This window comes from Struthio camelus, chromosome 6 (assembly GCF_040807025.1).
Source record: "Struthio camelus isolate bStrCam1 chromosome 6, bStrCam1.hap1, whole genome shotgun sequence".
NCBI classification, from domain to species: domain Eukaryota; kingdom Metazoa; phylum Chordata; class Aves; order Struthioniformes; family Struthionidae; genus Struthio; species Struthio camelus.
The window spans coordinates 46,595,318-46,620,015 of NC_090947.1; the positions used below are offsets into that span (position 1 = coordinate 46,595,318).

Genomic DNA, 24,698 nt, shown 5'->3' on the forward strand with positions numbered 1-24,698 from the left:
ATGAGAATAAGGAATAAGGATTACCCACTGTTGATATTTCTTAACTTTTGAAAGATTATCTTTGTAAATCAAGACTTAAAACTCATAAATGCAGCAAAAAAATTTAAAAAACCCCTTTATTTTAAAAACTAATTGCGAATCTGAATGCTTTAGTTGTTAAACAGAAATACTGTGAAGTAAAGATACCAATAGCTTAAAGAAAAGTTTTTTAGTAGTTGTTTTGGTGGCACGGGCAGTAATTTCTAGCATGAACATTTAAACGATCGTCACAGATTAGAACAGAAACTTAGGGGTTTTTTCCCCAGTTGTTTTCAGCATCGTTATTTTCTTTAGCTACAGCCAGCTTCATTTCAATTAACGTTAGTAAACAACTGCAGAGCTAAGTGGTTTCATTATGTTTCTGCTGAGTCTCCAGCCAGCGGCTGATAGCCATTTTCAGAGTCCTGTTGGGCGTAAGCAGAAGAGAGGGGAGGGGGAGATTCGTCATGGGACTAGATCGCCTTTTCGTGGTGAGCCAGTTTTCCATTGCAGCCTTTTCATAGGAGTAGCCATCTGCAAAGAAAACCATCAAAAGCTTACGTTACAAATGCTTGGCCCCTGTCACACTGCACTTCGTTTTCTCCTGTGCCCTAACAAGAGCCTGTTTTTCCCTCATGGCCTTTTCCACAGCAGTTTACAAAATGGAAGCGCATGCATCATCTAAGTATTTTTGTTTCAAAAAATTTTTCAAATTACATGCTTACATGTTGTCCACTAAAACTTTATAATCCAGTATAAAGAGCAAAGTTTGGTTCAACTTCTGAAACTACTGTATTCTGCAAACTATCCAGTAGCAACTCTGTTTGTTAGAAATCACTGCAAATCTACTCATCAGTTACAGCGACACAATTTCACTGACGACGCTAACAAAGCCTATTGTTAACTGAAAAATTCTTATACGAGATAGATGACCTCAAGGTAGCAACTCTGTCCAGAGCATTACCCCAGCGCCCCACGTATGGCTGTTGCTGTTTCAGGGGGTACTGTACTTTACTTCATGAAGCATGCTGGGCTGCAATGCCCACTTTCGTGCGGTAAAGAGGGCACCAGGGCAGGGCGAACACGAAGAATTGAATTACATTACGGTAGAGCTCTTTCGCAAAGGTTTTTCTCTCTATGCTTATATTTTGCTAATGTAGTGACGCCAGGTGGAGTGCAGTTGTTCCTCCCAGCAGCTGGTGCCTGATGCAGCCGTTTCCTGAAGGGGTGTCTCTGATTTGGGGGGGGGGGTCATCAGTTTAAGCCATGTTAGCCAATGAACTAAGTTACACTGCTATAACAGTGGCCACAGGACCAAATTACATGAAGCCTAATGCTACCGCGTGGCTTCTTGCGGCGTTTGAGCCTTATGGCTGCTACACAGCACAACAGCGGTTACTTACTTAGCCAGCATCCAGTATGTTAAAAAGTAATACGTAGCTGTATGTCAGAACTTTTCTGAATAATAAGGTGCTTTTAATATTAAATGAAGTATTTTCATATTAAATACCTCTGATGATGGTTAATAGCTTCAAGCCATCAAATATTAGCTCATTAGCAAACTAGTGCTATTGTTTATGTACGGGTTTGTTTGTTGTTTTTTTTTTTTCCCCCCACACAGCCTAACAAACTGAGTAGAAAGGAGCCTGAGGAACTCTGAAATAAAATATTGACTGACTGACTTAAACTAGATTAAACGTAGTTTTAGTCTGTTTCTCCAGAGTTTTTTTTTTTTTTTGTATTTTTTTTTTAATACAGGCAGTCAGCTGTAAATATTAGTAAATCAGCTTTAAAATGCAGTGAGTCTGGAGAAGAACGAGCATTGTTTTCTAGTGGGCGTCAACTACCTCCCCTTGAGCAGCTGATGGGGTTGGGGGGGGGGGGGGGCTGCTAAGCAGAGCTCATCCAGCACTAATTAATTGCCCGTCAGTACAAAGCCAAGTTCCTCACAAGGCGGTCGGTGGCCCAGCAGCGCTGCCAGCGGCGTCCGGCGCCCACGGCCTCTCAGCTGCAAAGCAGCAGCGCTGGGCGAGCGCGGTGACTGCAGTTGTGACAAAGGGGGGGGGGGTATTTACAGGAAAAAACCTTCATGTAGGCATCACGTTTCCTGTAACTGTAGTGGCTTAGCCCTGTTCAGGTCAAACACACACATCTGCTACAGGACTAAATATAAAAGAAGTAGTTTACAGGCAACCGACTCTGTGCTGCTAAGCCTCAGCAAGGCCGCGCAAGAAACACGCCCCCCCCCCCCCCCAACCCGGTCAGCCCTAGCAGCGAGCACCTTTCGGGAAGGCAGCGAAACGTTCGCAGTTGCTAGCTAAGGGCTACGCGGGCTCAAAGAGGAAGGATAACAGGTGCCGAAAGCGTCTGGGCCCACACGCAGACCTGCTCGGCTACTGACTGACGGCCGGGGTGGTGGTGGAGGGGTCACAGCTGTCCTCTTCCAGGGTGCAGAAACGGCCACTTGTTAGTGAAAGTGCTGACCTTGTTTGGTTAATGGCGCTAGTAGATTAACACAATTTAAACAAACAACCTTTTTTTTTTTTTTTTCCTCTACTTAGCTGGAGCTAAAGTTTAATTTCTCTCGAATAATCTTTTTTTTTTTTTTTAGCACAAATAATTTTCACTGGAGGCCCCCTTTATAGCAAAAAGCAAAGAAAGAAAAGACAGCGCAAACACACTATACACAGCTCAGCCTAGTCAGACGTTTCTGTCTCTGTGACCTGCATGGAAACAAATTATGCAGGTGGTCCAAATGAACGTTGTATTTTTGGTTTAAATGCTATGTAGCATGTGAACTAAAAGATCACCAATGTCTAAGCGCCCCCCCCCCCGGCCGGCCAGATCCCCCAGCCCGGAGCTGGACGCTTTCACCCGCGCACAGCTCGCAGTGGGGCCGCGCACCTGCCCGCGGCCGAGCGCCGCTTGTCGCCCTCGCTAGCCCTGGGCGCTCTCACCGCTTCGCTCACTACCGAAAAACGCTCTTACTCAAAGCGCATACATGGAGGAATAAGTAGCACCCTCCTTTTTCACTGTGCCAAGCCTCCGCACACGCTCCCCTTCGCGGACCACCCCTGCCTGAGGGACTAGGAGCCTGTGTCCTCCTCCACCGCCCCCCCACAGCACGGCCGGTGCGCCCGGCCCGCCTTTTTGTTAACTAACTGCGAGCTGCTTAACGTAGGAGAAAAAAATAGTCATTTCAACAAAGACCAACGATTTCTTATCTTATTCAGGATGTTCACTTGGGTACACCAGTTTTCCTTTTCCCCCCCCCTTTTTTTTTTAATTCTAGATGGAGTAGAGCATTCTATATTAAAAAAAGTTAAGATAAACACAAGTTTCACTAAAGTCTCAGTTAGCTTAGGAACCTGAACAAAACATCCAGCTCAGTTTAGTTACTTTCTACGCCCAGAAATGCCTAAATTCCTCCAATTCAGCCCTGCAAAAAGCATCCATGTTGCTAAGTCAGTTGTGTCCAGTTGTGTCACACAGTGCTGGGTAGTGAGGTAGCTAATGAATACTGATTTTTTTAACTATTATTTGCAGTGGTATAAAAGAAAGGCATGTTTAAAACAAACAAACAAACACACACCTTCATTAAGAGATCTGCATGTATAGTATTTCTCATTATCAGAAATAAGGATTTGGCAAGTTAAGTATTTATAACAAGAGAAACAAACCATAGTTTTATTTTGGTGTAACATCTGTTTAGAACTATTTATCTTTTTAAAACTTTTGAGATATTAGTTGATACATTAGTTTCCCATATCCATCTTTACCCTTAAACCATTCATTTTTTTTAATTAAAAGTTGTCCAAAGACATACCTGCTGCAATAACAGGCTCCTTCATAAGCTCCCTTGTTATAGGACATAAGAATTCATCAGGGATAGCAACAGAAACAGGTTTTTCCATTTTCATCCTTAGTTCTTCAATTTTACGGAGGACTTTACTGCGCAGACCTAGAGACTCTGAAAAGTTTTTAGAGCATTAAGTGAAACACACTGAAACGTCAGGCAAAGAGGTTGGGTGGTCTTGCATCAACTGGCACTTCCTGACTGTGCTGCAGGCGATACAAAGCCATCGTCTCTCCCACCTAACACAGAAAAGGCCGCTGATACCCCGATGGCCCCCACTAGAAATGCCCTAACCGCAGCGGACCCCTCCTGACTTAATAACTTGGTGGAGCCGTGAGAAAAACGGTAGCAGAAAGCAGCATGCAGGCAAGGGCAGCGCTGCTGCAAGCGAAGGCTGCCCAGCAGAACAGCGCTGGGGCTGACGCACAGTCGCGGGCGCTGCGGTACGCCCCAAACCAACTGTGTGTGAAACCGGCACAGAGCGGAAGCTCAGGCTCCTTTTCATTCGCTGGAAACAAAACCAAATACAATAGCGGCATGAGAATCCGCAAAGCGGCATAAGACAGCAGTACTGCGACTACGCTATTCAAAGTCCTGTGTTACATGACTTACATTTACACAGTCTCAATATCAAATAAGAGAACCCAAGCAGAAAGCAGTAAAAGCACCATAAACTCATTCCATGTAAACAACAATAACGCATCTTTGATTAAAAAAACAGCAATAACCAAGAAGAAAATTATATACAAAATATATACAACTTCTGACCAAAACTGAACACCATCCCGTATGCGGGAGGAAAAAAAAAAAAGAGCAAGCGAGGAGGCCAACTCAGGAAAATGCTTTCAAAAGCCGTATGATCAGAAGGAACATTCACGCAGTCATCACTGCCTTTTGCACGAAGTACAGCTCCTGCCTGACGTATAATTAGTGCCCACAACTGATATTTTTTTTAAAATTTGCTGTTGCTTCACTATGTTACTGCAAATGTTCTCAAATCGGGTGCGGTAACATACCACTGCAAGTGAGCGCAGCAGGACCGGCTCTCAGCACAAAACAATCCCTACAAAACTCAGTGGGACGTAGAGCAGGGGAAGAGGAGAGCGACTGCCGCCGGCCTGTCGCTGTCAGCAGGAAAACCCTTCGGGTTTGGTGCAGATTCAGTGTATTCATTTCAGTACTGTCAAACATAACCAACTTCTTTTGCATTAAAATGACCTGTGGAGAGTGAGTGCAGCCATTCTGTCTGAGTTCACGACAGTTGCTTTCTTTTTTTAAAGGAGTTTTGTGGAGGCTGTAAGCCCTTTTTCTGGACCACGCACAATATGTTAAAGTCTTTTTAGTGATCGCACAACGTATCACAAATACTGATTAATATACATTCTCCCATGAAGGACCACAAGTTTGTCTAAGCATCTCAACACCCGTTTGAGTATCTGTCTAAGCATCTCAACACCCGTTTGAGTACCGTTACCGACTTACAGAGAACATACGATAGCTGTGAACCTGAAAAAGAGACATAACTACAAGGGGAAAAAAGGAAACTGACAATGAGAAAAGCAATTTTACCGTTCTATACACGCTGCCACGCTACAACTTTAACCTGTCAAGATTAGAAATTAATTCTAGATAGCAGCATCCTCAACATGCAAAAGTATAAAACATTCCTCCTTTTAAAAACTGTTTTATGTCGAAAACCTGCAGGTGCAATGTGCCGCTATTTATTTTCCGCTACAGCACTGGTGAATACTGGTTCCTGCTCGGGACGATTTCCCGTCTTCGCTACTGGAACGAAGGGAGATGACAACAGCCTGCTGTAACCGTCTTGCTACCAGCTGCTGAACTCGCTCTGCGGACTGTCTCGCAAAACTGCTATAATCTACCAACCTGCCTTTAGCACGGCGCTTCAGCTCCACCGCCCGGGCAATCACACGGCTCCAGCACCGAGCGCTAAGGGATCAAACCGCCGCACCGATATGCAGCCATGTCAACTGGCCAAGAGAACAGATGCCAAAGAGTAAGAAAAATGGATGCCAAAGAAAAAAAATTAACTAACATTTCTTTAGTAAGGATGATGCGGCGGACAATGTAACAACTGAAATAAATAGAACAAAAATTCATGCTTATTCTTAGGGAGAGGTTGCATGGCATTACTGCAGTAGAGCAGTTTGGGAATCAAGACAAGTTAAGGCGATAATCAAAGGAAAGAAAGGTAAAATGTCTTTCAAAAGACCCAAATAATTCTGTAATTATAACTGGATTCTGAGGGCACCTTCCACAGTCTTCATTACACAGACAATTTCTCCTAGTTTACTCTCGTGCAAGCAGACTAAAGATTACACCACCCAGGTTGTACCTTAAAAACTATTTCCTGATTAAATCTCTACTCAGGGATTAAAGAATTATCCATGACACATCATCTTTTGAAAACTAGCTTTAAAAGAACACTTAAAAGAGGATTCTACTGATGTGAGCGAAGCATGTACAATTTTCTGTTTGATCCACACTGAGCGGCTCCTCCGCAGCTCGCTCCTACTGCAGCGCGTGGGCAGCGTACGGTCTGTCGCAGGCGCTTCAAATTCCCCTCCAGGAGGTTGTTTCCAAACTCATTCTCAGATCCGCAGTTTCTCGATAAAGATGTGAAACGGGAAAGAGCTTTTTAAAATGGTATTCAGGTACCTGAAGCAAAACCTCACAACCAAAAGAGGAAGACAAAAAAAAAACCCCACATCTTCTCCAGCACATTTTGGAGGAAGAAAAGACAAAATCAGCCTGGTCGAAGGTTTTGGAACTCTTTCGGCAAATTCACGCTTGTTTAAGTAACGCTCTACAGTCACCCTGCAATAAGCGACTAAAGGTTGAACCGTCTTTAAGACAATCTGTTCGCTTCGCAGACCTAACCTGAATTAGGACAGAGCCACGTGAAAAGAAGCTTTCCCAACGTGCTACAGAAGAGGGGAAAGCATTTGCAACGCCTCCCTTTAGCAGGTGTGGCGTACAGCACAAAACGGTTTTCAGCCAGAACGTTTACGGTGGTCGCTGCCTTGTCCCAAAGCTTATGCAACTCAATATAGTGCTATTTATATTATATGACAATTAGCCTGGAAACAGAGGCTAGTTTCATTTGCATGGCAACAAAGCAGACTTTCAAAAAGCTGTCAAAAATAATCAAAGAAGCTAATGAAATGTTATGTGAATCACCTGCGGATTTTGCTTTCTCCAAGATTAAATGCCTTTGGGGATATGAGGAAACTCTTTCTATTAAATGCAAATCAGAGTTGAAGTAAAGACTAACAGGACAGGAAATAAGAGCCTAACAGAAAATAACAGAAGAAAAGCACCTATACTATCAATCATTAAGTAAAACGGTCTAAAAAACCTCCCTTTGCAAAGACTGTAAAAAAAAAAAAAAAAAACCCCAAAACCTCAGAGTCCTTTTGCAAGATCATACGAAACTGGGAAATGCTGTATTTTTAGATCAAAGAAGGTTATCAAGAAGAGAAAGAACATGATCATTCAGGCATTGGGACATGCTAGATTCCTAAAACGTACTTGAACTGGAAGTTGAAGAACACTGAAAACAAACAGGTCTAGGCAGACAGTATTTTCCTGTTTTGTTAACTCAACCGTCTAAGCCATGGCAGATACGGAGAAATTCTTTAGCAGTATCTAGTCGTCCATATCAAGCCACAATTTCTATTCTGTACCAAATATATTTGTGGACTGATATTTAGAAGTAGGATCACAAGCATTTACCACGTCAGAACTGATTCACTGGAATGATTTTATTTGAATACTTTGAGTAATATATCTCAATATTTTCTTTCAAAAACCTCTTTCCTATAGGCATTAAAGCGGAGCTCATTGTTCCACCTCGCATATGTGCTGCTTCATACTTGCAAAGCAGCTCAGCTTTCCACGGCAGTAAGTGCTTTCCATTGGAGCTTTTTTTTTTTAATTTCTCACAGCTGCCTGTGAAAATCTTACTCCCTATTCTGAAAACTTGTGACGGGTATTAGACTACCCGCTGAAGAAAAAGTAAGTGGGGCATAGGGCCAAAGTCTTGAGAACACAGACTGAACAATGAGTATTTTACCAGAGAGCGGTTAAAAAAAACACCGACGCTACTTCGGCTTACAGGTACGACCAATCCTCAGCACATCCCTCTACAGCAAAACGAAGAGCCAGAAGGGAACAGCTCCCCGTACCAGCCTGCGATCCGCACGCCCTGGCCAAAGCCACAGCCAGGCTTTACGTTTTATAGCCTGCCTTACAACAGGCTCTTACAAATCAGATTTTATTTTCCTATTTGTGGTTTGTAATTGTTCTTGATGGGGCCATTACAAATCTAATACTCAGTCAACATATGATTTTGTTGATTTTTTCCACAGGGTGCAATATATTCAGCAGGTCAGCGCTCATCACCAGTCCCACTGCTTTCATTTCTCACATCACCCTCTGCTCAGGCGTTCTCTGCGTAGCCTCAGTGGATGATCACAGTTTGAGGCTACTCCTGTGTTAAAGAAAACTTGCGGAGAAACTGATTTTACTATGTGCTTCTCCGGAATTTTATGGGAGCTAACTATCTTTCATGGGCAGCAAAGTATGACAGATTCCCAGCATCTCCCCTGAGTCTGGCACTCCACAAAGCTAGTTAACGCACGGAGCCGCTACGATCTGAGGCATACCACCCCCCACCCCAACAAACAAGTTAACAGAAAAGCAGGGAAGCAGTAGGGAAGCAGTCTGCCTGCAAGGAAGAATATTGACTTCTAAAAATAAAGATTTACTTATGCACTTTTTAAAAGGTCTCTTAACATGTTCAGCCTTCTGCTGTACACGATCTCGCTTTGGCAAACATACCAACATCTCATTTACACCTAAATCTAGCCATCAAAATTAATAAGAAAATACATCCGGAAAGTTCCAGAGTAGTTCGCCATACTTAAAGCTCTTATTTCAGAAGACCTGTGGAGGCACTCTTACTAACACGACACTTCCTTGCGGTCACTTCTAAAACGTAGCCACAATTCTGCAATAAAGTGACAGGACAATGGATTAACTAGAAGGACAACGGCTGACTTGCAAAAAGTGTCTGTGCACAGAAAAGTTTTACTTGATCCTTACCAAATGTTCACATCAAATGTTTTATCTCCATAATAAGTGCAAAGTAAAACATGTCCTGCACTTTCCTATTATGACACCTGTACACTGTAATTTCACTGCTAAATTCAAGGAAGTCGAGCACATAATATTATAAACATACCACTTTTACAGACTGTTAACAGGAAAAACTATGTAGTACCCTATTTACCAAAGTCAAAATCATTACGTGTATATACAAGCTGACATTATTTTTCCATAGCTTAAGGTATGAGAGCTAAAAAGAAAAATAGAAAAAAACAAAGAAATAGATGAGACCACCTAATAAAGGACTGTTGGTAGAAGTCTATTTGATGTTTCTAGGTGTAAGGAAAACTCCAAAAAGAGTATTTTGGATAATGTGGCATCATCAGTTTTTTGATCAGGCACGATAATTAATTAAAAATCATTTCAGGGAAAATAACTCCTAACTTAGTTTCATAGCAAGATTTCATAGGTACTCTAAAAGTTAAAAATTGTTTGGATTTCTATACTCTTACCAATTTTTAATTCATTCATCAGACTTTCTTTTGTAAGATCCAGAAGTTCTTTGCCATCAATGTTATTCATTTGGAAAATCTCAACAAGGTCCGTTAAGCCCTGCGCGTGAAGCCAGGTCGAAACGTCTTCCTCTGACCAATTCTCAACAGCCATCTCAGATTCATTTTCTATGATATTTCCTTTGAAAAAAAGATGATAAGAGATAGTAAAAAAACCCAAACAACAAGGAAACAAGAACAGCTCTAAGAACGATGGCAGCAGTAGGCCACATTTTCCAAGTTCTCTCACCTCTATACACTCCCCAAGGTCTAATAAAAGAGGTCCTTATTAGACCCTCATTCAGCGGGGACATTGATTTGGGTTTGTCCTTTACCTGTCTAATTTCAAAGCTCAGAAGAATTTAATCTAATAGATGTCCAGGTGATGTATCCTAAGTGACCCTGCTATATTATCTGAATTAAACTAAAAGACTGAAAAGTGTCAGCAAACACTCTTTAGAAAAGCAGACTGAACTCCAGACTTATTCCTGCACTTTGAACAAAGGTCTAACGTTTCTTTGTTGCATATACTTTATGTGCTGATGTACAGTGTAATATTAATTATTCTATTTACTTCATCTATAACAACAGGCAAATGGCACTTCTTGTTGACAATTATGTTTGCAATTAGGATATTTTCTGTTTAATCCATTGGTAATGGTACTTGTGCATAAAGGACTTAGAGCTCTGGGAGTAACACTCATCTCTTAAATGCTGTCCAGGAGTAAGAAAAGGAGAATATCAGAAAGGAAGATACAGCACATCACTAAAACTACAATATTTCTAATAGATTTTTTCTTTAAAAAAAATAAAAAGAAAATACCTATCTAGGACATAATCAGGATCAATTCTGAGATAAGACAAATCTTGTGCCACATAGTCCTGAAGTTACAGATTTAATGCATGTAAGAAATTTTTTTTTCTGCATCTTCAGAAGATATGTAATAATACTGCACTTAAAGTATAGAGAAGAGGTTACAAATACTTCATATACTAACCTGAACAGGGTTGCTTACAGTCAAATTGCCATATATTCACAGTTTTATCCATTGAACCTGTGGCAAGTAAGAGAATACACGGTGCAAAAGCACAAGTTGTAACATATCTAGAAATAAAAAACAAATGCAGGAAATATAACATGAAAAGGTTTTATTTTATTAATAGTAGAACAGAAGAATTGTACTGAATTCATACCTGGTATGTTGAGACAAAGTATGAAGGATATTGCCAGTACTCTGTAAAAGAAGTACTTGTATTTTTAAATGCAAAAGAATGTTTATATATATATACACACACACACACACACACACACACATATATACATACATACACGCAGTATACATACATATAAAATATAAGAGTTCATTCATTTGTACACTTCCTTACAAAGATAAGGAATAATACTTCATTTTGGGAGACAACAGAAGTGACCTTCAGAGAAGGTACATTACCAAAGGTGGTCAGCAGCAGTCAGAAACACAGCTGAAACTTCCTGCTTGAAGTTCCCCATTCAATTCACTGGAACTTGGCTATCCTTCAACAATAAGCCAGCATGGAACTTGCACCATAATTTTAGAAATATCAACTGAATTTATTATATTTTTCCAAAGCTCCATGTTGGCTGATTGCTTACGCAGATAACAACATTTCTTCTACAAACCTAGGATTACAAATGACTTAGAGGGAGGTAGCAACCGAAATTCAGATGGACCTCAGGCTACAGCCCTCAAGAAACAGGGCAATAATAGATCTAAGATTACGCTCTGTGGTTCACCTATTTGGCCACTAGATGCTACTACATACAAAAACAAACTCCATAATCGCTGCACACTTTTAACCCATCAGCTGCAAGATTTCTTTCTCATGAAAGATACTATTTCTTTGACAGGTACAGAAGAATTAAAAGATGAACAGCAAAGCTATTCCAAAGTTTTACTGATACGCCAATTGATCAGTCAGTACTCCAGTTCTTCTGAACTGTCCATCGTGAAAGTGTCCCACTTTAGGCTGAAACTTCTCTCCCCTCCCATGCAAGTTTATTGTCCCCACCTGTCCTCACCCTTAGCAGCCGAAGACCGGCAAGGCATGTTATTCTTGTACGGTTTAGTAAAAAAACTGAAGCTAAAAGAATGATCAAATATTAGTATTTAAGAAGCTTTCGCTTTTTTGGCGTGCCATAAATCTAGAGGGCTAACTACATACCAGCCTAAGCATCAAACTATTAACATAATTGAGCCAAAATTGGGAACGTATAAACTTAATTATTTTGGAGGAAAACTGCAACCCTACTTAAAAAAACAGATCAGTACAACAGTATGTGCAGATCAAGCTGGAGAAGCTTAAAGATTTATTCATCCTTAATTTTCAGTAAAATTAATATTTTTAATACTACAAAATACTAAGGTAGGTATACTATGTACAGGTGAACCACAAAGGATGTAGTAACAATGTTACATAAAATGCCCAAACTGCAAGTTTTAAAGAAAGGCTATTACACTCAATATAAATTTTTCTACTGGGTGAACTGAACTCTTCATTACGCTTCTACTTTATGTACTTTATATATAGTTTACTAAAGGATTTCTATAATCACCATTCCTGATTTTCTTATATCAAAAGCTGCAGTTTTTATTGCTCTGGATGTTTTGATGAAATTTAAGATCAACAACAATCTTTCTACTCCAATATGAAGATAATGTATAAGTACAGAATTCACTGAATAATACTATTACAGGAGAACTGTAGAGAAATCAAATAACAAACCCTCAAAGAAATGAAAATGATGAAGGAGAGTGAGAGAGACTTATTAGTTCTCAAGAGACATTTTCCCCAAACGCCCATGTCTCAAATCCCCCCCACCCCCCACCCCCCAAAGGCACAGGAAATATTTTGGGTTTATATAGTATCTATTCTTTAATATTTATTTATCTTGATGAAACACTGCAGAAGCAGTGGTGATATTTAAAGACAACAATCCAGTGACTATTCTTGCATTATAGGATACTTACAGTTTCATATATTAGGACACATTTGTCCACAGACCTTTAAAAAAAAAACAGAGATGCGTAGAAATGAATAAGGAAACAAAATGATTTTTAATTACAAAACTCTGCAAACAAAATAAGAACAAACAGAGCTTTTAGCATCAATTTATGGAAAAAGTAGATAACTAAGTCCCCTCCACCCATACCCAATTTAGATATAGGACACTGAGTAGATGGGCATACAGCATGAAGTACAAGCTAACAGCTATCTCCAAAAACTCTGCACTTCCAAGAGAACTTCTGATGTAGAGGATTTGTACAGTGCTTATGCCAACTGGCCCCATCCCCACTGCTTCCCATTGTCTGTACCATGTCTACTTCTGGTCTTTGCAAGAAGTACCTGTACTATCAACTCCACTATGCACAGAATCTGGCCATCCATTATTTACTTTCAGCATTTCTATTTATTTTCGAAACCTTTTAATTTGCAAAGCAAGATAGAGGAAGTGGTGCAATGCAATACATAAATTAGTTCATGAAATATAAATTGCATAGTTCTTTACCATGATAACAGTGTTTACTGAAAGACTGCATGGAATAGATACATTTGTATAGCTGTAAGTTTATTTGCTGGCTACCCTACTATACTCTGCTCCTTTCTTTTGCAACAGATCAGTTTTTCCATTTCAGCTTACAAGTTAGAATTCTAGTAAATAATTTAGAATTTTAGTTAAAAAAGACAAAATGTAGAGAAGAAATATTGGTCATTTTAAATTGCTACTTTGACAGTTTAGAAGTGCCTATGTATGTTTCTCATACAATGCAGAATAAAAGCATAGTCACTGATATGCATAAAAACATAAATAATTATATCTACCTTATTTAATATTTCTGCATTTAATAGCTCTGTTTTTTTAACCTCAACTTCACTTCCCCCCTTCACACATCACTGATCTTTCCTTAAGAAATCATTACTATATTGAGAACAAAGTCAGGCTACACCATCACCATAATTTCGGAGCACAGGCTATGTATTCTTACTGGCAATTGCATTTAAACACACGATAATATCATTATTACAAGTTGAAGTTTTACTACAAGTATACGTATTTTATATGATCAAGATGCAGAGCTAAGTAATCTGTATTTTTACCTAAAAGATCCAATCAATCCCAGACTGTGTTTTTATGTCTTACTGAAATGGACAAAAGTCAGCAAACGACCTTAATATATAGCATTGATTTGTTACTAAGCAGTCTGCTTTCAAAGTAAAATCATGTGATTGCGCTTGCTGAAACGTATTTAGGTTTTTCTGCAACGCTGAATTCTTATTTAAATGCAGGGCTCTCATATAGACCACTACCACTTAGGACACTCCACGGCACTTGTATTTTTTTTTATGAGATGGAAGAGGAATTCAAGTATTAGTTACATAAGACTCTTTTTTTTTTTTTTTTTTTTTTTAAAGCGCCCACTTGCTTTTTTCAAGTTGTAAACCTCTATCTAGAATTTCCTTCTAACTCCTGGGTTATGTGACAGTTTCAGTGAAAGATTATCTATATGAAACATAGGAAACAGAGTTCTATGCATTATGAATTAGTTCAGTATTTCAACAATCACCATTTTTCACAACAGAATTAAAATCAAAATCTGCTTGCACTGGATAGTTAACTGAGAGTATAGCACAAAAATCTCGTTATCAAAGTATTTATTATAAATGAAGACTTTGTCCTTTGCTGATAAAAGTAGTCCTCCCAGGTATATAAATCAATCTTAGTAATAAGCAGCAAGAAGAACCAACTTTTTAGTAATATAATAGTGTAAGAAAAACATATACTTACTGATTTTAAGAGCGCCCATCTCCTTTAAAAAAATGAAGTAATTTTCACAGTGCCTCAGGCAATATGCCTGAAACTACTCAATTCTAAAAATACTTTCATGGAATGCAAGCACTGAACATTCAGACTTAGATCTAGCCCCTGCTTTTTAAAGGTTTTCACATATGTAATACATATGGGTGGTTGTTGCGTATCCAAATAGAAATTTTTATAGGGTTTTTTTTTAAATGTTGTGAATGTATGTGGGTAGTTCAGTATCACATTCTGAAGGTGAAATAAAAATTTACATGACATGCATCATTCCTGAACTCTGTATGTGTATCTGCGGAATACATATAGATATACATACACATAATTACTACAAAGGAACCGTCTTTAAACCACTCTTTATTTTACACCCATTTCCAAGTATCTCTAAGGGAATCTCCTAACCTCTCTGGGCAACCTGTTCCAATGTCCAGCCAACTTCAAGGTAGAACAATTTTTTTTCTTTACACCCAGACAGAATTTCGCGTGTTCCAATTTCTGCTTGCTGCCTTTTGTCCTAGCCTCAGGCACCTCTGAGAAGCATCTGGCTCTGTCTTCTCTACATCCTCCTGCTAAGTAGCTGCAGACAGCAACTAGATCCCTTGCCCCCTCTTCTGAGCCCTCTCTTCTTACGGCTGAACAAATCAAATTTTCTTAGCCTCTTGTCATTGTTAAAGCCCTGGCCTGAGGTTTAGCTAATTAACAGGCCTTGGGGAAACTCCTGGACATGACACGAGAAACTGCTGAACATAACAAATGACAGAATTAAATGAAATTTCAACAAGTAAAAAGATACTTACCCTGAAACCAACATCTGTCCATCATAAGAAAATGCACAAGCCAGAACTGGGGCAGAATGTCCACTCAATGCACATTTATATTTTAATCCCACACCTAAAATACAAAAAGTAAATTATTACTTATGGAATTAATTGATAAGGTACACGACAAGTATAAAGCTGTCCCAAAGGCCTGGCTCTGTGACTTGCTGCCTGCGAAAAAGAAGATAAAGGACTGCAGAGACAACTTAACTTTCACCTCTCTGACTTCTTTACTTTGCAGTCCTAGTATCAATCTAACAGTGTTTTAGATAAATAAATGTGTATCTGAGTATACAATAAGGCTTTCACGTAAAAGAGATGACAAAAAGTTCCTACTGACGATGTTTTTGGTCACCTACCTAGTCTCTACACGGCAGTTACACATCAACATTGCAGTTCTAGCACAAGCCAACACTTCAGGGACTAATCAGTATAATAATGAATTATTTTCATTCCTAAAGGTGATCAGCTCTTGTTCAAGGGCTGAGATGTACAAGATGACAGGAAACTTCTGCCCTGCATGGGATAAAGAGGTTTCAATCTATCAACCTGCCTGAAGGCTACAGTAAAAATGTTGCTTGTTTTCAAAAGATAAAAATGCTAATTGAAAAAAAAAAAATGCCCATCATAATATTAAGTTTGGGTGCTTTGTTTTTGTTTGGTTTTGCTGGTTGTGTTTCTTTTAGAAACCTTCGCTTTTACAATTGTATAAGAAGATCACTAAATGAAAGTTACAATCTCGCAAAGTGCAGCATGCCCTAGCTGCTCTCCAGCAAAGCAGCGAGAAGAAAACTTTCAACTTGCGGTTAGTTTAGCTGTGAATCCACGAGAGTGGCATAAAAATGATCTTAGATGTAAACTGTCACTTAAAAAGTTAAGATAGTTGGATAAGAAAACGAACTACTATTACACACCTAAGTAATCTGCAAACCAAATAAGCCAGAGTTTGATCTGATTATCTTGACCACAAGAAGCCATCTGGAAGTATCTGGACCCATGTTCGCCATCTGATAAAATTCAAAAATATTAACATGACTCAGAAGCACTGAAAAGAATAACCAAACAGTAAACAAAGTCAGCATTCCTACACCGGAACTTGATAGGTCTCCTTAATCTCAGTGCTATTTGCGTAAGCGTTGATAAAAAATAAACTGCACAAATTACAAAAGCTTTTGCAAGTAAGAAACAGATATCATTGTTATATTGTTTCCTGAACACGTCCGTAAAGGCCAGAACTGCACTACTGAGCTTCTCCTGGAAGTTTCCTTGATGGTGAACGGTTCCTTTATCTGCTGAATGTAACAACGTAGTCTTTAAACCTTTATAACCTTACGGTTATACGCATTTCTTTTACAGTTCAGTAGTTCTCAAACTGTAAAACCGCATATGCATGTACAAAATTTTAGAGTATTTTTGCAGACGACTTTCAACATTTTAAATGTTTTAACTTTTCATTCTTATAAACTAAGTGATGATGCATGACTGCAGTTCTGCAAGTGGCCTTGAGAAATACTGCATTAGTTATTGAAGATGAAATATAATAGTTAAAAAACCAAAAATTTTTAAGGGCAGTACCAGTCAGTTTATTTGTAAGCATTATGAAACCAAACATTGTGTATCATGTAACCATATGATAAAAGTTTTTCCTGCATCAGAAGAAGTGACTGGCACTGACCAAAAACACAAGATCCTAGAAATTAGTTTGTTTTACCTATATAACAGCTATGAAGCCATATATTGGCGAGCCAAAACTTCACCACTGGTACAAGCATACATGATTGCAAAAACAAGAGTAAAAGTTGCTGCTCAGGACAGAGTTCTGCCTTTAGCTCATTAACGTGTCTACTGAAAAAGCAGAATATAGTTCTGTTTTGAATGGATGAGAAAAAAGGTCATACCCTTTTCCGATTGTCAAAACACACATCTCTTAAAACTAAATTTTAGAAGCCTGGAACAGTCAAAATAAAGGAAACCATTGCCAAAATCTTCTATTTTTTTTCTCCAAATCTTTACACAAATAACTTGCCCTAAGTCTATACATTTTAAATTCATTTTGTATTTACCTGCTTATGGGATTTAAAAAAGTATTGAAAATTCCAAAAATACAAGAGAAATTTTTTTTTAACAGTATCCTCACAATTTCTAAATGACAAATGGCCTTGAGACTTTTTTCTGCCTTTATGCAATCCCCACTTAACTCAGATTTTCACATGGTTAGAATGAAAGAAGGGCAATTTAAATGACTTGTTAAAATGACGCGAAGCTGTATGCAAACTCTAAAATCTGATCTGTCGCCCCAGGGAATGATCAGGTACAGTGACTGAAATGAGAGAATGGAAAAGCAGTACGCATACACAAGATCACGAAGAAAATACCATCTAGTACTTACACCTTTGGGTTTTGAGCAAAATGAGCTGAAACAGCTCTGAAACAGCTTCAAGATAAAGTTTCCTACGTACGTTGCAGTTAAACTTCTGACTTTCGTGGAGATACACGTGGAAGATGCCCGAAACAAGCCTTAAAACTACTACAAGCATCACCAGAATTAAGGCTGGAAATCAGATAACAGGTGCTTTGAGGGCTCATCTTTCAGGCCCTGCAGTTACCGGGAAGAAGGTGCTCTAAAAAGTCTGTTCTCCAGTGTTTTTGCTAGGATTTTTAGCGTCAGATTTGGGTCTTACAGAGAGATGAGCAGGACGCATCAGCTACCCTGTTATAAAAACAAGCGTGTCGTGGTAACTACGAGCACGCACCTTGGTGACTCGGCCGGGATGAGGATTCCCTCCCGATGCACGGCACCGGAGCCCTCTCTTAAGCAGTACTCCACTGTTAATGGGTTACTGCAGCGCTGTACGTGCAGAGCTCTTTGGGATACCTTGGTAGAGGATTACACTATCTTCTACGGAGGTTCAGGAGATACTTTTAGCAAGATCAGCTTATTTGTACCAGGCCCATCAGAGAATTTCACTGAAGTTGATTTATTCAGGAGAAGGGCACCGCTCAAGCTTTGCAGTGAGATGGGAAAGACAGTACGGCTTTACAGCTACCCTAGATCTGACAAGATTCTGTTCAACCATAACTGCATGCAATTTAAAGAAAAAAGGAGAATCGCCTGTTACAAATAATCTAGTGCACAAAGAACCAGTCATAAATCAGCTAAAAAAAACCCACGGTACAGGAAACACTTTCTTGTCTGCATCAGTCTACCTTGACTGGAGCCGCAGGAGGCAACGTTGCATTGGTAACATAATTTGTTAAGCCCCGAGAAAAAACTCACAAGGAAAGGGAGCGGTGGAAATTCAATTCTGAACTGTTTCATCTTCAGCATTTTCCTTTGCCCTCAGATGGTAATTGTTAGCTCATAATGGAGCGTTTTGGTAGTGGTTTCCCCAAGAAAGGCCTACAGAGATCTTATTTAGAGATTAATGCCCCTTGTATCACGACAGAATAATTCAGTGCTGTCCCTGCACCTGCCAGCGGGCACACTTGACTGGCCTGCTATTATCAGTCACTAACTCTGTGCGCTGAAGGATGCTCACCTCCTCTTTCCTGAACTCTCTCCTGCGTCTGTTCTTTTAGACAAGGTGATACAGAGGCAGCAATATTTAATACTTCATTTAGCAGTTAAACACACAATGGCTGCTTGGTTGTAATTCTTTGGCACCTTTTAAGGAGCAGCTCACGTGTACTCTGAAAACAGAAGTGTACATACCTGTACACAGACCATCTTGTCTCCATAAACAGATCCGGAAAGCACAGAAGTGCAACTCTGAGGTTGTTAAGTTATATTATTACTTGCTTAATCTGAAAATGGGGCCTTCCACCCAATTTTCCAGCCTCCATCAAAAGCAGATGATTACCTATGCGATTTTTCTAACCAGTATTAAATACTTTTCCCAGACAAAAATACATACTAAACCTAAATGACTTTTCATCATTTCGGACACGTTTAGTTGTGCAGCTATGACACTTGCCTGGACTGCAATTATTGGTAGGTTTCTAATAGAAGTTCTTATTGCTTGGGCAAATGCTTCTTCCTTCTACACAAGCTATGTGCTTAAATATGAGACGTGCAACCCTTTAATATTCCCATACAATCATACAATATAATTTTTAAAAGCCTCATCTACAAATGAAAGTCTTTCCCTGAGGTATGTGGCACTTCAAAATGCAATTCTCAGTATACGTGTTTTTCACACATGAAGTCCAAATTCTAATTATTTCCGTTCCACAGAAAGCCTTACAAATACGAAATGAATGAAAACTGAACGTAATATGCAGCGCAGCCTTGAGAAAGGCCTACACTACGCATGCCTTAGGATTTTCATCTCAATACCTAATTACATACTAGAGTATCAGATTTCATTCTAAAAAGAAAAAGTTCCTGCCCATCACAGCTGTGGAGAAGAGTGTGATGACACAAATCAAATGCAACTGATACACTGAGGTCTGCGAAAACAGCTCTGAGCAGTGTCACATCTTAGTGGGACACACGAGATTCTGGGCTCACTGATTCCCCAAAACACCTCCAACAGAGCAAGTCAGGGGCAGGAGAAACAGTCAACCTGTTCACACACCACAGCTGAAGCATTCAGCCTATTATGTTTAAAGTTCTCTGAACTGCTTTAATCCAGTCCTGCTCCTTGGGAAGCAAAGTATGAAAGAGTAAAGCGTGAATGGTACTCAGGCACTGCGTCTTCTAGTACCCTTCCCAGTCCCAGGATAGGCTTCGCTTACAGACGCTGCCCAAATTTCTTCCAAAAGCCCAACAGGATAATCGGCTACTAAAAGCTACCATAAGCATGCTGATCGCCTTCTTTGTGGACCTAGCACGTTTCTTGTCATCAAACTCAGCACAGCTTTTAATTAAAAGTATTCAGAATATTCTGAAACATCATTAGCCCATTGTCATTTGTTAATGTTGAGCATTGATGATAAAAAAAGCATACGAATAAAAACAAACTACAGAAAAATAGAATAACTCCTCTTCCATGCTCCTCTCCAGAAGAGTCAAGTAACTAACCAGAAATTGGCTGTGAAGAAATATCACAGCAGGTAACACCAAGATCGTGTGTTTTTTCATTATGAAGGCATCTCATTTTATCATCCCAAACGGTTAAATCACCACATGATGATCCAGTGACAAAGAAATTTCCATTAGGAGAAAATGCACACGCCACCAAAGAACCATCCTTAATATTCCCGGATCTGAAAAGCAAGAGCATAAGAGATTTGAATTTAGAAGAAGAAGTGACGTTCTGAAGAGTTGATCTCTATACCGGAAACCGATACGATAAAGCCAACTGTTGAAGGTAACTTTGGAACTTGAACTAACAGAGGGGAGAGAAGCTGACATCAACGACGCAAAGAGCTGCAAAACGCAGCACTACGAGAACGGGGACCTGCTCTTTGACCACACAGGGAAAAGCGTGAGATGTCACTCCCTGGTCGTCATTTTAACTGAGTGATAAAAAATAAGTTTCAAACTAAAGACGTTCTGCATGCACATATCGTTTAAAGGGCTCAGTTATCTGTTTTATGTTCTATGGTGAGATAATTTTAAAGGTCATCACTGAAAATACAGCTATCATAACAAAAATTTACATTTACAGACAGTGGAAAAAAAAAAGAGTCTCCCATGATTTCTCTGTACTCTATTTAAAGCCAAAACAAAACACCCTAAAAATCCACATGATATGCTGTAGCTAAGTAGAATAATACTTTAGTATTTAGTGGCTTATAATGCAGGGCTAATTGTAGACCACTGGTGTATAAGAAAAAGTAATTTGAAAAAAAAAAGTCTTCTGTATTTTAAATAAGCTAGCCAAAGGGCTTTGTAAAACTGATCTCAGATTCAGATTTTTGTGCTTAAGCTTTAGCTATTAGCAAAACTTAAAGAGAAAATGCCTAGCAGATATGCATACTGCTTAATATACTACTTAAAGAACAGCACGTAAAATAAATTAGATTTCTGTCAGCGTAAACAAGATTGTCAAAAATTATATGGTACTCACCTGTACAATTTCAGTGACTGCGCGTTCCAAAGAACTACGCTCCCATCTGCTGCACCTGACACCAGATAGTTGGATTCAGGAGAAAATCGGCACACTCTAACAGGACTGCCACTGGGCTGCTCTAGCACTGCCAGCCTCTGACCATCACGAGTGTCCCAAACCATGGTCGTGCCATCTGTTGAACACGAAGCTAAAACGTGTCCTGATGGAGAGAAGCAGCAGCAGTGGACACCGTATGTATGACCTTTTAACGGTGAGTAGGGAAGCTCAGTAAAGTCCTTCAAAGAATAGAGGCGTATCGTTTTGTCCAAGGAACAAGTAGCCAAGTAAGATGAAGAAAAGGCACAGCAGCTGACATCATTGGTATGATCTGCTAAAGTGTGAATTAATGTCACCATTTTATCTACTTTCAACAAAAATATCTGGAAAAAAAAAGTTACAACATTTACATTTATCTCTTCTATTTCATAAATGACACATACTACCCCAAGAAGATACCTTCTCCAGAAAAAATAACACACACGTTTGTAGAGACAGACTTTTCATCTAAGCGTTGTTTACTTTCAACTTAAATCAGAGACTGTCTACGGCAATGAGATGAGGGGTTTATGACTTGGTTAGAATTAACATAGCTAAACTTTTATTGATTTCAACTTGCAATTTTTGCAAAACTTACATAGTAGCTATTTAGTTTTAAGACAGTGGCAAAATTATTTATTCTACCTAATAATTTATTCTACCTATTTTATGCCGAGATATTTGCTGTATTTGCTGCTCAGATTTGTTATCGTTTGCATCCATGCTAGTGCGGCACAATGGAGTAAATAAGCACTGTAAAAGACGGTCAACACGCTAGCAACTTACAAAGCATGTGGTACGTCTAAAAGACCCATCTCTTTCAGTATGGGATTGGCATCTCAAGTCAAAGCATTAATTAGGGCATTAAATCATTAATACCAAGAATATACCAAAAATTGTCTTATATTACCTGAACAAAAAAATAGCCTAGTAAGTTTTTTCTACTGACCTAGGGTGAAACAGTTCCAAGGTGTCTCCAATCGTCTTCAAACCATCCTCTCTTTAGCTGGAAACGCCATGTATCTCTTTCCAAGCCATCTACATTAACAAACTTTCTGGTGAAACACTAGAATCAGCAGAAGCTTGTCTCACCATACCTGTAAACTTGACTCCAATAAAGTTGCATATATGAAATCTAACATGACTGCTACAACGTATCAGGCAAGCAGCCAGAAAAACAAAGAGGGGAGCTGTAAGATGAGCATAACGAACCTTTAACTTCCAGATGAACTCGGGATGCAAGCTGGAAGATGAATTCGGGATGCAAGCTGGAAGAACAGAACTGATGACATGGAGGAACTGAGTTCAGAACGCTCTAAAATAAAAAGAGGACGTAAGCAGGAACAGCACCGAAGAGAATGTGCTCAACTCAGAACAAACAGAAACTGAACACTGATAACAAAGAAAAACATCTGCTACTAAATAACCTAGTGTAATCAGCAATGTCAAAAATGGCGCTAATCAGCATTAGGTATTAACCAATAGATTTGTTTAATCAACAAGGATGTAACGCTAGCAAGCAGAACGCTCCAGCAGAAGATACTAGCACAGTGCAGCCTCGAGAGCAATACTTAAGCTACAAGAGGTATATCAAGGGCCATACGTATAAGAAAATAATCTTCAGGTTTTATATAAAGGTTTTCAGCAGTTGAAACCACATGTATTCAGCAATCTTAGTCTTTGTACTTATACCGCCAAAAAGTCTGGTTTTAAGTCACCAGTGACCAAAAAAAAAAAAAAACAAAACAAAAAAAACCAGGAAGTTTCTTGGAAATCATTCTGATGTTGAGCTTGCTAAGTATTTTCCAATGAATCATACCTTGCAAAAGATTTAGCAGTTGATACGTTTCTTTTAGAAGTACAGTGTTTAGACTGCTTGTTTATCCCAGTCAGTGTAATTGAGTAGACAACTGTATATACTATTTGGAATAAGACCAGATTAAACAATAAACTCCTATTCACAGGTCTAGAATACACGAGCACTAACAGCTGCTACCAAGTCTGAGGCAAATATTCCTTTATATGCCTGAGCCCCTTATTCAAAATCAAACTTCTGACAGCTCTCGCGCTTCCACAGCAACGTTAGCAATAGCAAAAAGTCAAGAGCAAGACTGTGCCACAGACTGTCACGTAAAGTAAATGCTTCAGGAAAATTTTAATTATTCCTAAAAGTGCCTTCATCTTGTTACTGTCCGCCCCGCTGCACGCGTGTGCACACACGCACACGCAAAGAGGGTTTGGCAGAACCCAGGAAATCCTTCTGCCTGAAGGCCGAAGCCAGGAGCTGCAAAACATCTGTTAATAACATACAGATTACGCTAGTTAACTGGAACCTGGCGCGCTCTGTTCGGACAATACAATGCCAAAGCTGTAAGCCCACTGACCACATCCCCATTCTGCAACTTGTGCCCCTCCCTTTGGTTATAAAGGGCACTAATCCAATATATTTCTACATCTCATCTGGAGAGAAAAAAAACACTAACAGTCTTCTTTAAACTGTGAGAAACTGAGGAGCTGGACAAAGCTTCACATCTGGAAAGAGGAGTTTAAAGAAAGACACCTCGCTGCTGCTGCTGCTGCTGAGATGGAGGGGAGGGGGCTGGGGCCCAGCGCCGCAAGGCAGAGGTGGGAGGGAGAAGTTTCAGGTCGGCAGTCCGCGGGAGCTGAGGGAGCACAAGGACTCGGTGCCCTCGTTACCGCCCAGACGTTCACCGCCGCAGCGCTACCTCCTCCGGCAGCTGCCGCCTCCGCGAACCCGCGGGCTGCCGGCAGCTCGTCACGGAAAAGACGCAGCACCTCCGGCCGTTACCGCCCGCCCCCTCCCCTGACCACCGGCCAGGGCAGCGCGGGCGGCGCCGGCGGCCGCTCCGCCAAGCGCCGCCCAGGGCCCGCTCGGCCCACAGACCGCCGCCCCCGCCGCCCGCAACGGGCCGCCGCCGAGGGGACCCTCTCGCGCCCCCGCCCGCCCGCCGCCGAGGCGACCCGCTCGCCCCCTCACGCCCGCCCCGAAGGGACCCGCTCGCCCCCTCACGCCCGCCGCTGAGAGGACCCGCCCGCGCCCGCCGGCCCCCAGACTGCCGCTCGGCGGCCTCCAGAGACGGCCCCGCCCCCGGCCCCGCCCGGCTCCTCCCCCCGCGGGGCGTCGCCAGCCCGCGTCTAACCGCGCCGGGACCCGCGCGGCCGCCAGGACACGCACCCGCCGCCGGCCACCCCGCGCATGCGCCTGTGCGTCACGCGCGCCGTCGGCGCGAGCCGCGGCGGTGGGGGGGAGGGGCCGAGGCCGCCTCAGGGCGGGGCCGCCCCGCCTCGCCCCCCCCCCCGCCGGCGGCAGCGGCTGCGCCAGGCGGGCGGCGCCGGCAGGGGGGCGGTTCGTGCCCCCCC

The 24,698-nt window shown here is 40.8% G+C and overlaps 1 protein-coding gene across 26 annotated transcripts; it reads right to left on the reverse strand.

The window, feature by feature from the left end:
* Nucleotides 1-98: 98 nt before the first annotated feature.
* On the reverse strand, nucleotides 99-24,542 carry WDSUB1 (WD repeat, sterile alpha motif and U-box domain containing 1). Of its 26 annotated transcripts, none has more exons than XM_068949488.1 (14): nucleotides 24,479-24,528; nucleotides 23,878-23,980; nucleotides 22,530-22,632; nucleotides 22,267-22,355; nucleotides 21,240-21,661; nucleotides 20,249-20,433; nucleotides 16,140-16,232; nucleotides 15,205-15,298; nucleotides 12,564-12,597; nucleotides 10,750-10,790; nucleotides 10,554-10,660; nucleotides 9,517-9,696; nucleotides 3,845-3,988; nucleotides 99-552 (listed from the first exon to the last, which is right to left on the reverse strand). In XM_068949488.1, the coding sequence occupies exons 5-14, from the start codon at nucleotides 21,635-21,637 to the stop codon at nucleotides 380-382; spliced, it is 1,449 nt and encodes a 482-aa protein (XP_068805589.1). In that variant the 5' UTR covers nucleotides 21,638-21,661; nucleotides 22,267-22,355; nucleotides 22,530-22,632; nucleotides 23,878-23,980; nucleotides 24,479-24,528; the 3' UTR covers nucleotides 99-379. The 26 variants fall into 26 exon arrangements, with proteins under 26 accessions (XP_068805589.1, XP_068805588.1, XP_068805595.1 ...); XM_068949487.1 differs by lacking the exon at nucleotides 24,479-24,528 and adding an exon at nucleotides 24,349-24,422; XM_068949494.1 differs by lacking the exon at nucleotides 24,479-24,528 and adding an exon at nucleotides 24,349-24,405 and having other exon boundaries at nucleotides 21,240-21,609.
* Between the last annotated feature and the right edge of the window lie 156 nt (nucleotides 24,543-24,698).

Excerpts from the sequence above, each read along its gene's own strand:
- WDSUB1 (XM_068949489.1), bottom strand. The coding sequence starts at position 21,637 with ATGGTGACATTAATTCACACTTTAGCAGATCATACCAATGATGTCAGC. Across the intron at positions 12,598-15,204 it reads GGACAGATGTTGGTTTCAGG|GTCTGTGGACAAATGTGTCC; the intron begins GTAAGTATCTTT and ends TTTTTTTTAAAG. Across the intron at positions 9,697-10,553 it reads CTGTAAGCAACCCTGTTCAG|GAAATATCATAGAAAATGAA; the intron begins GTTAGTATATGA and ends TTTTTTTCAAAG.